Consider the following 14,231-nt stretch of genomic DNA (forward strand, 5'->3'; position numbering starts at 1 on the left):
AAAAAAAACCCCCCAATAAAAAAAAAAAAAAAAAAATTAATTTTAAGGGAAATTTTTTTTAAAAAAAAAAAAAAAAAAAAAAAAAAAAAAAAACTGAAATGATTTCCTGTCTCCTTTTTAATTAGCCTTTTTAATCACAGCACCTACAAGGCGTCTCCAGTGGCTCCCTCTGGTTGGCCAAATTTAAATGTGATGGTTCAAATCCCAGACGATCTCCTTCTGAAATGTCTCCGGTTCAACTCTTCATCTAACTCTTTAAAGCAATGCTTAAAAAAAAAGTTTTACATTTAAAGAAATCCATCAGGTATAAATCAATTCTAACCTTTCTGCTCTTGAAATTAAAAGAAGAAAAAAAAAATCAAATCACGCTTTTTCATATTTCATTTCCAGCAGCTGCAGGTGAACTCTGCTGCTTAAATTTTGTCTGCAGTCATTAATTACAAGTCAAATGTCACTCCCTCCCCGACAGGCAACAATGAAGCATTACTTAAATGTGCTAACCTGCTGGAGGGGGAGACGGGGGGAAAAAAAAAAAAAAAAAGTTAGCTGAATGGGATGTGATTGCGAGGCTCAGACGTGCTTGATTAGCCTTTGATGCTCTGTGACATCTCGCTCCCTCGCCCTCTCTCCTTCTCAATCACATGCCACGGCAAGCCGCCGGTTGACTGCCGTCTGAATGGTCCTGTAACTCGGCGCCGACCGCGTGAATGGCCGGTGATGAACGGGGGGGAGCGCGGGGCTCGAGTGTGCTGATTAAAAAATGTGACACGAGCGGCAGCCTAATCAGAATCCATACCCACTCTTAAGTTCACATTGCAATCCATACGACACATTTGAATATTCATAACAAATCTGCGGCAGGTTTGACTTTTTTTTTTTTTTTCCACCTTTTTCCCATTGAGTAAAGTTGGATTCGATCGGATCCGACTGGAGAGGTTCACCCGACGGGATTCGCTCCCTTGAGCTGATTGGATCAAATCTCATCAGGTCGACCTTGATGCAGCCCTCCCATCTGAGCTCCACAACAGCTCTCCATCTGATTATATTCAATTAACTAACCCCCTCCCTATACCCTCTGCACTCAGCTGCTCTCAAACACACTTTCGGCTAAACCTGGTTTGATTGTAATTACATCGAGCGAACTCAATGAAGGCTTAAGGAGAAAGGATTCTTGCCGTGCCAGTCTGCTTTTTCGTTTAACTTTCATGCGCGTTGGGTTTTTCTCATAAAGTCACACTTAGGATTTTAATTTCTATATGATCCATTGCGTTACCTTTTGACTTTGAAGAATGGCACCTCTCCAAAGTGATTTGTCAGTTCAGTGAAGCAAACGCCCTGGGTTTCAGTCGGGATAAGGCTACTTTCAGTTTTCTTTTGCATAAATTTGTGCGACCCCTGCCGTCGAAGATTCAAGGCCTTCATCCTCTGATGTTGTTTTAACGAAGGAGGAACTGAAGGGAGCGGCTTGCTAGTGCCAAAAAGCACTTTTTATTTATTTTTTTTAACGTTGGACTCCTCTTGCTGAAGGCTGAATACAAATGGACGCCAAATGTTTTGTATTTTACATCATAAAATAATAATAATAAAAACTATGGATAATTTCCTTCAGCTTCATCATTACATGCTATTTTTAGTTGGTCTATTACACGACATAAAAATAAGATAAAAACAGTAGAGCAGTCAAAATAACGATTTTCTGAAGCTGCAGCTTCATGTTGTCAAAATTAGCTTCTCCAGTTAGCTTTGATTTTGGCTGAGCAACCCGCAGAGCAGCTAATCACATCCAGCTAATGATCAATTATAGATCAATTTGTTTAAAGCAGATCTGCTCTCTGAACTCACACCATCTGTTTCCCCAACATGGCATTACCCCAGAGTTCAGCATATAGGTGCATTTATATCAGCGTTTGGTGCTTTTTTTTATTTTAGTTTCTTCCTCTGCTCGCTCTAAATGCTAATAATTCAAATTAGTGTTGATCTAATTTGATCTCAGCCCTGTCGTGCTTGTTTGTGTGTCACAGTGTGTACTTTTTCAACCAAAGCATAAATGCTCGCAAATCCACCTCATTTAGGTTAAATATTTAATGATTCTCCACCACAATTACACAGCCGAAGCCACATCTGCTTCCATTGTGCTGCTCACAATGCCACACTTTAATTCATATACACACATCCATTGTTGGTATTATCATTCAATTTTGCTGCCTCTCGGCCTCATCGCCTAACTGATTGGCCTAATGAATGGAGTTCTGGGGTTCGGTAATGCGTCTGAATTGGTCCCCAGCATTATTGGTGTGCTTGAATCTGACGCATACGGATAGAAAAAGTGACGGATATCGCCGTATAGGAAAGGTTTGTCTTTATCACTAGTCGTCATCAGAATGTCAATCTGTGTGCTGGCACCCTATCAAGCTGCGACTTGTAACAATAAGTGATTCCATACGTCGCTTTATTCCCTTTATATCAACTCCAATATAGTCGGAAAGTAAACATGCATATTGGCTAAACTGCTGCAGGTTGCATTTATGTTACATTTCTAGTCTAAAGTGTAGACTCTGCTTTCAGCTGAGCTTGCCGATGCAGATATATGAGCCTTTTTACTGCTGACATTTAGTACCTCTGGTTGCCATGGAGAACCTACATCACTCACAGCCTAAAGGTGTTTAGAAGAGTGGGAAAAAAGCACTTCACCTGAAAAAATTTTTTTAAATTCATTGCACCCTTCCCCACCTGGTCACACAAGCTTTATTAGGTCGATATTGACTTAACATTAAAGCATGGAGAAGCATTGTCCATCCATATAAGAATGTAACTAGACAGAAAATGCATACATATACCAAATACAGAGCTGCTTTAAATTGAAGATGAAGTCGGAAAGAAAATTCTGACTATGTCATTCATTCCTTTTTGCGATACATCCCAAACATGTTTTGGAAAAGGAGAAGAATAAAAATAAGAGGCGTGTGAGTGTAATGTCAAGGGAAGGCGGATGGAAATATGAAGAAGAGGAGGAGGAGGAGCAGGCGGCGGAGGGGAGAGCCACAGGTGAGAGGGCGCCAGCCTCGCAGCTCCGAGTTAATCACTCCTTCCATTTCTCCGTCAGATCCCGAGAGGAAGGAGGGAGGGAGCGAGGGAAGAAGCAGGTGGCTGTGCAACGGCCACAGGGAAGGGAAAGCTGATTATTGGGCTCTGGCTGTGACTTTTTGGGGAGGAGATTTGGAACATGTCATTTCTTCCTGTGTTTGTGTGTACATGTAGCAGCCCGCGCACATTTACGAGAACGAGGTTATGACTTCGAGCGCAGAGGGACTGCCTGGTCCTGTGTATGTTTGTGGGCCAGTGTGTGGCGTTTCGATAGATGTGCAGCAGGAGCCGATGTGATGTGTTTTCACTGTGGGAATGATGAACGAGCTGGTTTTGATATTCCCGTTGCTGACCTGGGAAATTTGAGGCCTGGAGCTCCCTCGTCACCCACAACCCTCGCTCTCTTCCCCGTCGCCTTCCGCTCGTTCCCTCCCCTCGTCTTCCCCAAAGGCCTTTCAGGCCCCGAGTGATTTATGAAGAGTTTACCCTCTCCCTTTATGAGTGTGCATAAATAATAATGTGACCTGTCACTGTGCATAGCCTACACTGTTATGCCTCAGCTGGAGTCTTGCTTTGTGTAGTTGTGGCTTTATTGGGGTTTCTGCTTTCAGTCGGAACACACATGCTCCATCACGCTGACTGATGCTGCAGATGTTAGGACTCGGATACCTTTGGAGTGTGTAGTGCCACACACACACACACACACACACACACACACACACCCTGTTCCGCTTTACCAAAAGTAATGCAGTATACTGCCAAAACACACACCCAGACATTTAGCTTTAAAATATTTATATGTTGATGATAGAAAAACCAAGACGTGTTTCTTAGAATACGCACATTACAGTCTTATTCGTTGAGCGACACTCTTTGCGGTGTGTGCCTGTAACTTTTGCTATGAATGTGCCAACATAAAAATAAATTTTTCATTCTATTTCTTTATTTGTTTTTTAGTTTTAAATATAGCCAGTTACCCTGGAAGTGCACTATAATCCTTTTCTAGAGTAGAATAGAAATATTCTTTATTGTCCCACAGTGGGGAAATATTAAAAATAATTAGAAGAAATTTATTGGTCCCAATGGCACCGATGTCCTCTCTATGTGGCTGGCAAAGAGCAATCCAATCTGTTGCTTCGAAACAACCATGTGTGGCTTCTTCAGCTTCCTGTATTTTCCTAACAGGTAGTCTCTTAACAAGAGGTTTATATTCAGAGCAGAGAAAAAACAGATTGTGATCTAATTTGGCCAGAGTAGATATATGAATCCTTGACATTTGTATAAAACAATTTTATTCTCCACCGATATAAACTGATTGAACTTTTGTAACTTGTAATATTTTTTTTCCACCTAAAAAAGTCCTTGACAGATTCAGAGAGTGTAGGTGTAGAAATTTGGCAAGAACCTGCAGCCTCACCTTCACTGCTCTACAATTAGCCAAAGGTTGATTTTTAAAGTGCAGATACCCGTCTGCTCCTCTTTTCTTTACTCATTGCCGTTTCTATTATAATAGCATAGATATTAAGAGCCAAATGTTCTCACTCTGTCGGTGCAGACACTTCACCCCTTCTCTGTACTCGCACTGTCACTATTCATCACACTCTGCATCCATGGAGAAACACATTCTCTACACATTGTGTTGAACAGCATCTGATTCATCCGCCGAGTGGGAAAGTGCTGCTGTTGCAAACACGTTCGGCTTTCGGGAGGTTTCACAGCTCTGCAGCTTGGAGCTCGGAAAACGAAAACGACACCAGATGCGTGAATGCAGAGTTACAAGCTATTTGGAGAAAGATTTAGCTCAGACCTTGTACTGTTACGGGTCCTGTGTGATTAAGATTTGAAAAGGTGCTCTCTGCACTCTGGTTTTTAACGCTGTAGTTTTGGATGGGAACGCTTGTGCGATGTTTAGGTTGCCATTATTTTTTTTCCTGCCAGAATGCGACGCGGTCCTTCTGAATTATGCATCTCTTGTTCAAAGAAAGAAATTAAGAATATTGTGAGAGGAAGAAAACAGAAGGGGAAAGGGGGGAGGCAGTCGTAAGATAAATGACAATGGCGAAAAAGCATCTCAATAGACTCCGGGCAGAGAAACACACACACAGAGCGAGAAACACACTCCGCAGTGCTGGTGGATGCCGATGAGAGAGGAGAAGAAAAATGGGTTGATTAGTACTGGCGGATGGAATAGGGAAGTGTGGATGTTCGCTTGTGCGTCCGGATGTGTGTGATGCTCATGTAAAGGTTAAGAGACTCGAGTGCATGCAGTTGCGTTTGGCTAAAACAAGGTGGCACTGTTCCTCCTTTCACATGTGCAAAACATCCGACCTAAAGCAGTTGTTTCTTTTGAAAACATCCCACCCTGCATGTCGGCTCCACGCAGGTCTGTCTGCATTTCAGTCATGTGTTTTTATTCCGAGCACGTGAATTAATATTTAAAGCCACTCAGCTGGGTTACACAACAGCATTGTTTCATTTCCTAGCTACTAGAAAAATCATCAATAATAACTTTTCTCTCGTAGAATCAAAGTTATTTAGTCATATGGGTCTTAGTGGTAAGAAAATAGCTTTTAGTTTTGCCAGTCTGTGCGAAAGGATAAAGACCTGTTTGACTTTACTTCCACTGAATAAAAGGGTCATGACTCAGGCAGCCAGCAAGCTGTTGGTGTGCTAGATAAGCGCAACACCCGAGGATGGAAAATTATTGTTGCCAAATTGCTGCATGAAAACAGGCGTTGTAAAGGAAAATGCAGAAACAACGTGTATACAATTTCAGTTTTGTTCTTAAGTGTTTTTTTTTTTTTTTCATTTGTCTGAAGCGTTTTATAGTGAGTTGCAGAGTTTGTGGCACTCTGCTCTTACTCAGATCCATTAAGAGCAGATATCATTTTATATGTTAAATAAAGTGTACACCAGTGTGCCTCTTAGATAGGTCACCCTCGAAAAATACAGTTTATCCCATGGTAAACAAAGAATATTTGTTTCTTTACTTGGATATGTAAAGTCAGATTTTGTAAGGATGGAAGAGATATTTAATATTCAAGAAGATTTTTAGATCACTTGGGATTATAAGTTTTTATTTTTAATCTGTCAGCATAGATGCAAACAATATTTATATACATTAGAGATGCACAAATTAATTTGACCATAATCAGGTGTAATAAGTGAGCAGAACGTCCAATGTCGAAAAATTAGTTGTTTTTCAGTGTATAAATGCCTCAATATTTAGAGTTTATTAAAATCTCGAGCCCTGTTTTACTCAGGCCTTTTGTGTCCTCTGGAGTTTTCTCTTAAACTGAAGCCATAGCAAAGTTTTGTTTTTCTAAAACGGTTTCACTAAGCAGCATGTTAATGTAAGTTGCTTTCCTTTTGATGCTGCATATATTCCGCTTTACTTTGCCTCCCGAGGCATTTTGTCTCTATCTATGCTTCATGCGTGCCACTGAATGAGATTTTCTTGTTTTATTGTAATCTTGGCGGCTGTCCAGCACACAAACGATCTTTGCAGCCAGCCTGATCACATGACAAAAACGCACTGTCGTGACTCACAGTTCATAACACGGCTGAGTCCTGCCACACACAGGGTTCACCTGCTTGTATTTGACATGGGGTGCGTTTGTTTGAGAAAACGAGACAAGGGGGCGACATTATTCAGCTGCAGCAGACCTACAGTCTGCCTGGGTCCATATCAGTGTCTCCCCCCCCTCAATTGGACACAGTGGGGAAAATAAGGCAATTTGTTTCTGGGGATACTAATCACAGCCAGGAAGAACTGAAAGAACCGTGTGTGTTAAATAAACACACCATGAACCATGAAAGGTGTTGCTCTTTGTACAGGGACAGAGAAGCCGTGCTGAAAGGATGAAATTTCAAACCTTCCTGTGTTTTCAATAAGTAAGAAACAAGATCCCTTCACTCCTTTTTATGGTCATACACGCACTGATGAATGAGTGAAATATTTGAACTTGGGAAATCAAAAGTAAAACTTTCTATAATAAGCATATTTTTCATAGCTAAGAAAAATAAAAATATTTCATGTACTTTTTTTTTTAGGCTTTAAGCTGAAACATGAAGAGTTTAACAAAGTGAAGATTGTCTCATTTCTAATCATTATTGCCACAGTTTTGATGGCTTTTCTGATCTTTTTTCTATTAGTTTGCAAAAACTAAAATTATGAGTGTCAGGTTAGTGGTACCTCACACAAATGATCATTTAGATTTTTATGTAACTGTAAATCACTTACTTTATAAGTTACATACTTTAAAAAAAATAAAATAAAAGGCAACTTGGAATATGTTTCTTCAAATAAATACAACAATCAATTTAAGTTTTTCTTTTAGGCTGTTTAATTTAAAGTGACAGAAAAATAAATTGTAATATTTTTCTTGAAGTCCAGACCTTCATCAGTACTTTGGTGGAATGTGCTTTACCTTAAATACGTAAAATTGTTTGCATTATGTGAAAAGCACATCATCACAATAATTAAACTTAATGTGACATTTGCTTGTTTGGAGTTCACTGATAAGAAAGGACTTCCTGTTTGCTCTTTCAGAAGCGCCACATGAAGAAAATAAAATATATATTTAGTATTACTACCCATTAAGAAAAATAAACAAATTTAATGTTATCCTGTTAAATTAAAACAAGTTAGTTGATGTAGTTTTTGTGTATTTTGAGACCAGATCCTAACAAAAATATTGACATACTTGTGCTGCAAACTTCTATTTTAATAATATCAAGACTTTATTTTAAGCTCAACACTAACTCACTGTTTGGGGTGTCAATTTAAACACTTGTTGTGAAATTTGCTCCATTTCTTTCATTTGAAAATGTATTTCTGTGTTTGATGTAAAGCCCATTTTCTTCTAATTTAGTGAAAATCACTCACTTTCAGCAGGTGGTATTTTTTTATACAAAACACCAAGAACAGAAACTATGGTCTTGGGAAATCCTTTGTCTGTAATTTACATAAAACATTCATAATAATAACGATAACAACAACACTTTCAGATTTGGTAAAGAAGCCTTGAGGAATTTTCCGGTTCATTGGTGGGAAAATGATTGATGTAGGGTTTAATTAAATAGTGGATTAGATATCAGTAGGAGTTTATTAAAGATGTTTTAGAGCTTGAATATAGTGGGCTTCATCTGATTTAAACTTTTGGGCATTTTTTTATAGGTCTAACAGGTTTTATATATATATATATATATTTTTTTTTATATATATATATATAAACATGAATGTATATTCTTCCTTCTTCCTAGGGATACACATACTTTTGTAAAGCACTATATGTGAATTTTACACGTCTTATTTCAAAATGGTGTTCAAGATAAAAGCTGAGCTGCAGCAGCAGCACAATTGGTCCATTTTGCTGGAGTTTGACTTTGAAATTACGCAGCAGAGGAATCATTTTGTCAATACTTGGCGTTTGATTGAATGATGAGTGAAAGCAGCAGTGTAGCCCACATTAGCACCGCTCCTTGCCTGTGTGAGCCATAAAACCATAAGCTAGCAAAAAGCAGATGATCATTCCCCCCCTCACATTAAAATAAGTTGCTGCTCAAAACAACCAAATCATCTTTTGCGGGAAGGTCACAGCTGCGTCTCTCATCACGCCGCCGCTTCGAGACGCCTCGTTTGATTGATGCCGTCAGTAAGTTTGGAGAAGGAGACGGAGGCTCGGGAAGGGAGCGAGATAAGCAGAGAAAGAGGAAGGCAGATAAAGAGGAGCGAAGGCTCAAGATGCATCCATCAACTGGCACAATCAGATTGTTTTCCTGGCACTCCGTTATTCTCTCTCCTTTGCATCCGCCTGCCTCTCAATTCCTCATCTCTGGCGTATACACATGAATACAGCTGACGAATCTTCGGTGTGCGGCGCTGGCCAGGTGTCGAGAGGATATTGAATCACGAGAGGTTTTAGGTGGGAGGTGGCATAGCGCCGTGATGGATGGCGCCCACCGTTTACACTCACACACGCACACGGCTGCCATAGTTTGTTAATAGACCCTTTTCACAGTTACATCAGACAAGGGCCGTTATGACTTGAAGCAGTGCATCTTTACTTCCGGGGTAATTTTGCCTCTGAAAACTGAAAAATTCACAGATACTCATTACCTTAAGGATATAATGAAAGGTAAGGTTAAGAACAGCCGTATTTAAGTGTTAGATAGCCTTAGATAAGGCTTATAATGAAGGCAACACAGGCTTTAAGTGTCTAGATTAACTATATTTGCCTACTATCAAAATGACTGAGTGTATACATAATGAGCATTCATGATTAAATGTTTATTTTCCCTTCAGTTCGTCCTGGAGGGAATGATGCACCACGTGACTACCCTGTTGTTCATGGTGCTTTAACTTCCATTACTTTTATTACATCAAAGAAATGTAATAAAGAAATCAGATTTTTGATGTCAGTTTTATTTTGAAGATTCGACAGGGAAGTGTCTTTTTTTCCCTTTTGGAACTCAAAAAATCTGCTCCCAAATGCAGTTTGCATAACAACGATCGCTCCTTGTAAATAATCACCGTTAAGTGTGTGATCGAAAAAAAAAAACATGCGCACAGAAACAACAAAAAATCGGCTGCAGTTATAAAAATAAAACAGCAACCTTTTGAAAAGTTAAAGCATGAGGGAGAGCTAACAAATTGCTATTGTTACAACTAATAGCTAGAAAAGACAAATGCGTACCTTCATAGTCAAACACATATCATGTCCAGTTTAGATTATCAAAGAAAATTTGCTTGCAAATCGTGATATATTTTCAAATCGTATTTGTGGCTGATGTTTACGCTCCAGAGGATGCGTAAACATCCTCCAGAGATAAAGATGCACTGCGTCAAGTCAGAACGGAAGTTGTGTGACGTCATGTGAAAAGGGTCTGTTGATGCGCTCAGCTCATCTGTTGTTTCGTTTTCATCCCTTGTTCCACTTGGGTTATTGCATTTCATTAAGTGGTCATTTCCGTCGCCCGGCTTGGCTAATGAGAGCGTCACGCCGCCGCGCACCCATTTATCAAAGCATGTAGCCGCAGTGAGCGCACACAAACATTTCCTCGGCCTGCCATCGTGTCCCCCTCTCAATTAGGCCGGTTTGTCGTTCTCCTGCCCTCCCCCCCCGCTCCACTCAGCCCATCCCATCTCTTCCAGTCATCTCACGGAGGCGGCCGTGTCATTGTGTTTGACAGCTTCTCATTCTCTTGTCAGATCTCATTCGGCTGCTAATTTCATAGGTACACACCTCGGCACACGTTAATTCCTCCATCTGCAGAATCTTTGGTCAGATTTTCTTCTTTGTTCACTAACTTTCTGCAGAAGCTTCTTCTGGAGGGAGATGAGCTGAGAATTCTGCTTTGTTTGCTTTTCTCACGCATTTATGTTGTCACATTGGCAGATTTGGCAGAGTGAGGCAGGTTGCATTGTTGTTGCTGGCAAGATATATAACACGAAGGTCTCACTGTGTTTATGGCTCTTTGATGATGCTATCAGGCTGTGCATTTCCAGCTTCTTTAGTTGGCAAGATCTAGATCCTTATTTTATTCATTTATAAATGTAAACTCAGGATGTCTGGATTCTTAAAGCCTTAAATTCATGTATCTAAAATTAAAGCCTTACGTTTTATGACTCCAGGTGGTTCAAGCTACTGTTAGCTAGCTGCTAAGAGCAAATTTATCACCAGTTGACTGGACAACATTTGTCTTCACCATTGGCTCACTTCATTTTGCAACCACAGTGCTACGTCGTACAATTGCATAACACTACGGACATTCTATGCACAGAAAACTTTCAATGCTGCTACTGCGCTGATCTAAGACGCATTTAATACAACAATAACTCTGAAGTCTGAGGCCTGGTACATTTTAAACAAGGTGGTCAAGTTCTAGTCAATTGAATATTGATGAATTAAAGTAGAGGGAAATTCAGCTGAGAAGGATGAGATTAAGGAAAAAGGATCAGATCATGGAACCAAGAGAGAATGGAGCCACAGATTATAACAAATGGAGAAAAAGGAACTGCAATGAATATCTTTAGTAAGAATGCAACAATATCTATAGTTAATCATATAAATCACACAAGTAGTACCATTTTGTTTTGCAATAGTTTTCTGTTGTACATTTGTGTCCCAACACGGGTCTTAAATTCCATTCATACTGGTCTTAAAAGTCTTAAATTCAAGTTGGGGAAACCTGCACCAACTCGAACGGTAAGCTTCACAGCAGAGGCCTGATGGTGTGTGTCTCTTCCAGCTGGTGGCCGTGTTCGATGATGACCAGCGCAGCGGTACAGAAAGCCCCAGAGACTCCATCTCCAACGGCTACTCCAGCGACGGCGCAAGTCCTGAAGCCATGCAGTACTTCCCCCACCTGGAGTACGAGGATCTGAGCAGAGGGGAGATCGAGGTTAACGAGGCCGTCCTCAAAGCCAGTACGTCGCATTTTCTTAAAAACACCCAAAGAACCAAAGCTAATCCCAATCGACACCTTCAGATGTCGTATGAACGTGAGAAAGTGTGTCCTGGTGAAGTGTGTGCATGTGTGGGTGTGTGACTTAATACATTTCAGCTGTACAAGCTGTGAAAAGAGAGAATTTATTGCCTGTAACTCAATTGTGTGTGAAAACAGATGCAGTGTTGACGCAGCCTTCTCTCCTATGATCCTCACTCAGCTTCTTTTTTTTTCCTCCTTAGTTTGCTCCTGCTTTCACACATTGCTGAAGCTGAGAAGCACAAACAGAACAGGGTTCAGTTTTTATGCGTTAGCTGGTGAGAATAGAAGTGAATTCTATACCATTTTTTTAGAGCTTTGGAAGTAAATTGAAGGAAAAATACATGTATTTTTTAAGCTTGATGAGCACAGAATGCTATTTCAATACCGATCTTTAGCAAATGTGACAACATTGACATTTGTTTCAACGTGTAATAACTTAAAGACTGTAGAAATTAGCTTTGGTCTCTGCCCAGCTCATTTGAAAATTAATCGACTGATTAACGTAAGATATTTATTTACTGGTCATAACCTCTCAACAGAACCCCACTTTGCACAAATCTATGCTGTTTAATGTACTTGACTTTTAGATATGATAAATATTAACACCCTAGTGATTTTTTTTCCCCCTTCACACTCACTGGCCACTTTTTTAGGCACATCTTGCTAGTACTAATTGGACTCCTTTTGCGTTCTTAGTGGCAAAAGCTGTCACTAAGGCTCAGAACTCAATGTTGCACATTTATGATGTAGACCCACATCCCAAACATTCTCTACTAGATTGAGATTGTGGGGCAGCATTCCACATTTCACTAAGTAGTTGATAATATTTGGTGATAGGAAGAGGGATGAATCCATGCTTTAAATATTGTTTGCCCCAAATTTTGACTGAAATGTTGTTTTTAAAGGTTTCTTAGGCTCTAGAGGCTTTTTTTAAAATTTGTAGCTGGACAGAAAGAAGATCAGATCAGACAGAGAAGGGAACAATATGCAGTAAATGGCCCGAGGCCAGGAATCAAATGCACTGAGGACTGTGGCCTCCATGCAGTGAGTCTGTTCTACCACAGAGCCAAGCGGCGCCCAGGGATCTCATTTTTAAGAGCCAACTGAATGTTGCAGCTGAAATCAAGAGTCATTAGAGCAGTCCATGTCTGTTTCATAATTTGACGTGTCGTGGTTTCAGAGATGGTGTTTGACATAGTTTGGTTGTAACGAGTTTCTATTTGAATTATTTTTCTGTCATTTGAAACCAGCATACCCATTCTCTTCTGACATCAGCAAGGCATTTTTCACCACATAACAATACAATGGAGTCGGGGGTAACATCCTTGCTCTATTATCGAAGAAGAGAATGTTTGGATTTTCTCCCCTTCTGTATCCATGAAGTTTCCTCTTCAACTTTGGGATTTGGGGTCATAGTTCAGGTATTATTTGAGCTTTTGAGATGCTAATTAGCTGCCGAGACATAATATTAGCATCATTAATTGAACAGTGCTGCTTAGAAATTGAACAGGTGTGCCTAATTAGGTGGCTGGTGAATGTAGATATTCTTAAATATAATTGGAGAAAAGTTATAGAATTACTGTGGTAATGATAACAGTACACTAATTCTGGAGAGAAAAAAAAAACTTACTGTTTGAGTTCCTGTTAGAGACATGGCAACATATTTGGGACTCCTATGATGTCTGCAGAAGTTTGGGAAGGCAATTAATTTAATAAAATTTTAGGTCTGAATAACTAGTAAAACCTATTATTATATTAAAACCTGGCTAACACATTCATCCTGGAGGTTGTTTTAAGGAGTGTTTCTGTCTTTCATCATCAAAAGGCTTTTTGCAGTCTTCCACCTGAGTGTTTTCTTTGCACACACATCCAGATCTTTTGATGTCGCTGAGATCAGAAGTAATTTTTTTATGCATAATGAGCCATAATCAGAAATTTGCTGCTCGTGCTGTTGTTTTTGTGTTGCTTTTTCTTTGCAACACGAGCACGTCAGGCTTATCCACACTTTCAAATGTCATCTCTAAGCTTTGTTACACAGTTAACATGACAAAAAAGGTGTCAAATTTTAGATTTTTATCAAACTAAATTGCATTTGTAGAATTGTAGACTTTCAATGTTTCTTTTTTTTGTAAACCTCTAAGTAAAACCTATTTCCTCATGTCATTAGTTTAATTTTTCATTTCTCTAGCTCAATTTAATTTATTATCTGGTAGTGACTCATCCAGATTCTCATTAGGGAATCTCCCAAAGTTGAGCTTTTGCAAATTACTTTTTCATCCGTTTGTTTCCTTCCGACTATCCGTTGTAGAGTTGCAGGGGCAACAGCTTTAGTTTTCAGGGAATCCAAGTAGTTCCTTGGTTGGAAGTGATTCTTAAATATATAAGGCCATGATATAAAGTCCATCACTTGAATACGTTCAGGATTCTGCTCCAGCGTAGTTCTTTGACGTTCTTCAGTTCACATGAACAGAGCTGCCATTATTTCTGCTACTTCAGACGTACAACAATGACCACAGCTCTCATTTTAAACCATAGATGTTGCTGAAGAGCAAATCAACTCAAGTGAAAAGGAAAAAACGATTAGATAAGCCTGGTTCTGATTTAATAAAAGGCTATCTGATCGTTTTTGAAGCCCTTCTGTTCACCTCAGTCCA

At 39.7% G+C, this 14,231-nt stretch overlaps 1 protein-coding gene across 2 annotated transcripts in view; it reads left to right on the plus strand.

Moving 5' to 3' along the window:
- Positions 1–14,231, plus strand: part of LOC106957525 (partitioning defective 3 homolog B-like) — a 130,550-nt gene that overhangs the window by 16,720 nt on the left and 99,599 nt on the right. For both annotated transcript variants that reach the window (XM_015048907.1, XM_015048905.1), the window contains one exon: positions 11,338–11,515. In XM_015048907.1, the coding sequence (XP_014904393.1) occupies positions 11,338–11,515 (178 nt within the window). The remainder of the gene's footprint in view (positions 1–11,337; positions 11,516–14,231) is intronic.

This window comes from Poecilia latipinna, unplaced genomic scaffold (assembly GCF_001443285.1).
Source record: "Poecilia latipinna isolate Pla-1442-1.1 unplaced genomic scaffold, P_latipinna-1.0 Scaffold912, whole genome shotgun sequence".
NCBI classification, from domain to species: Eukaryota; Metazoa; Chordata; class Actinopteri; order Cyprinodontiformes; family Poeciliidae; genus Poecilia; species Poecilia latipinna.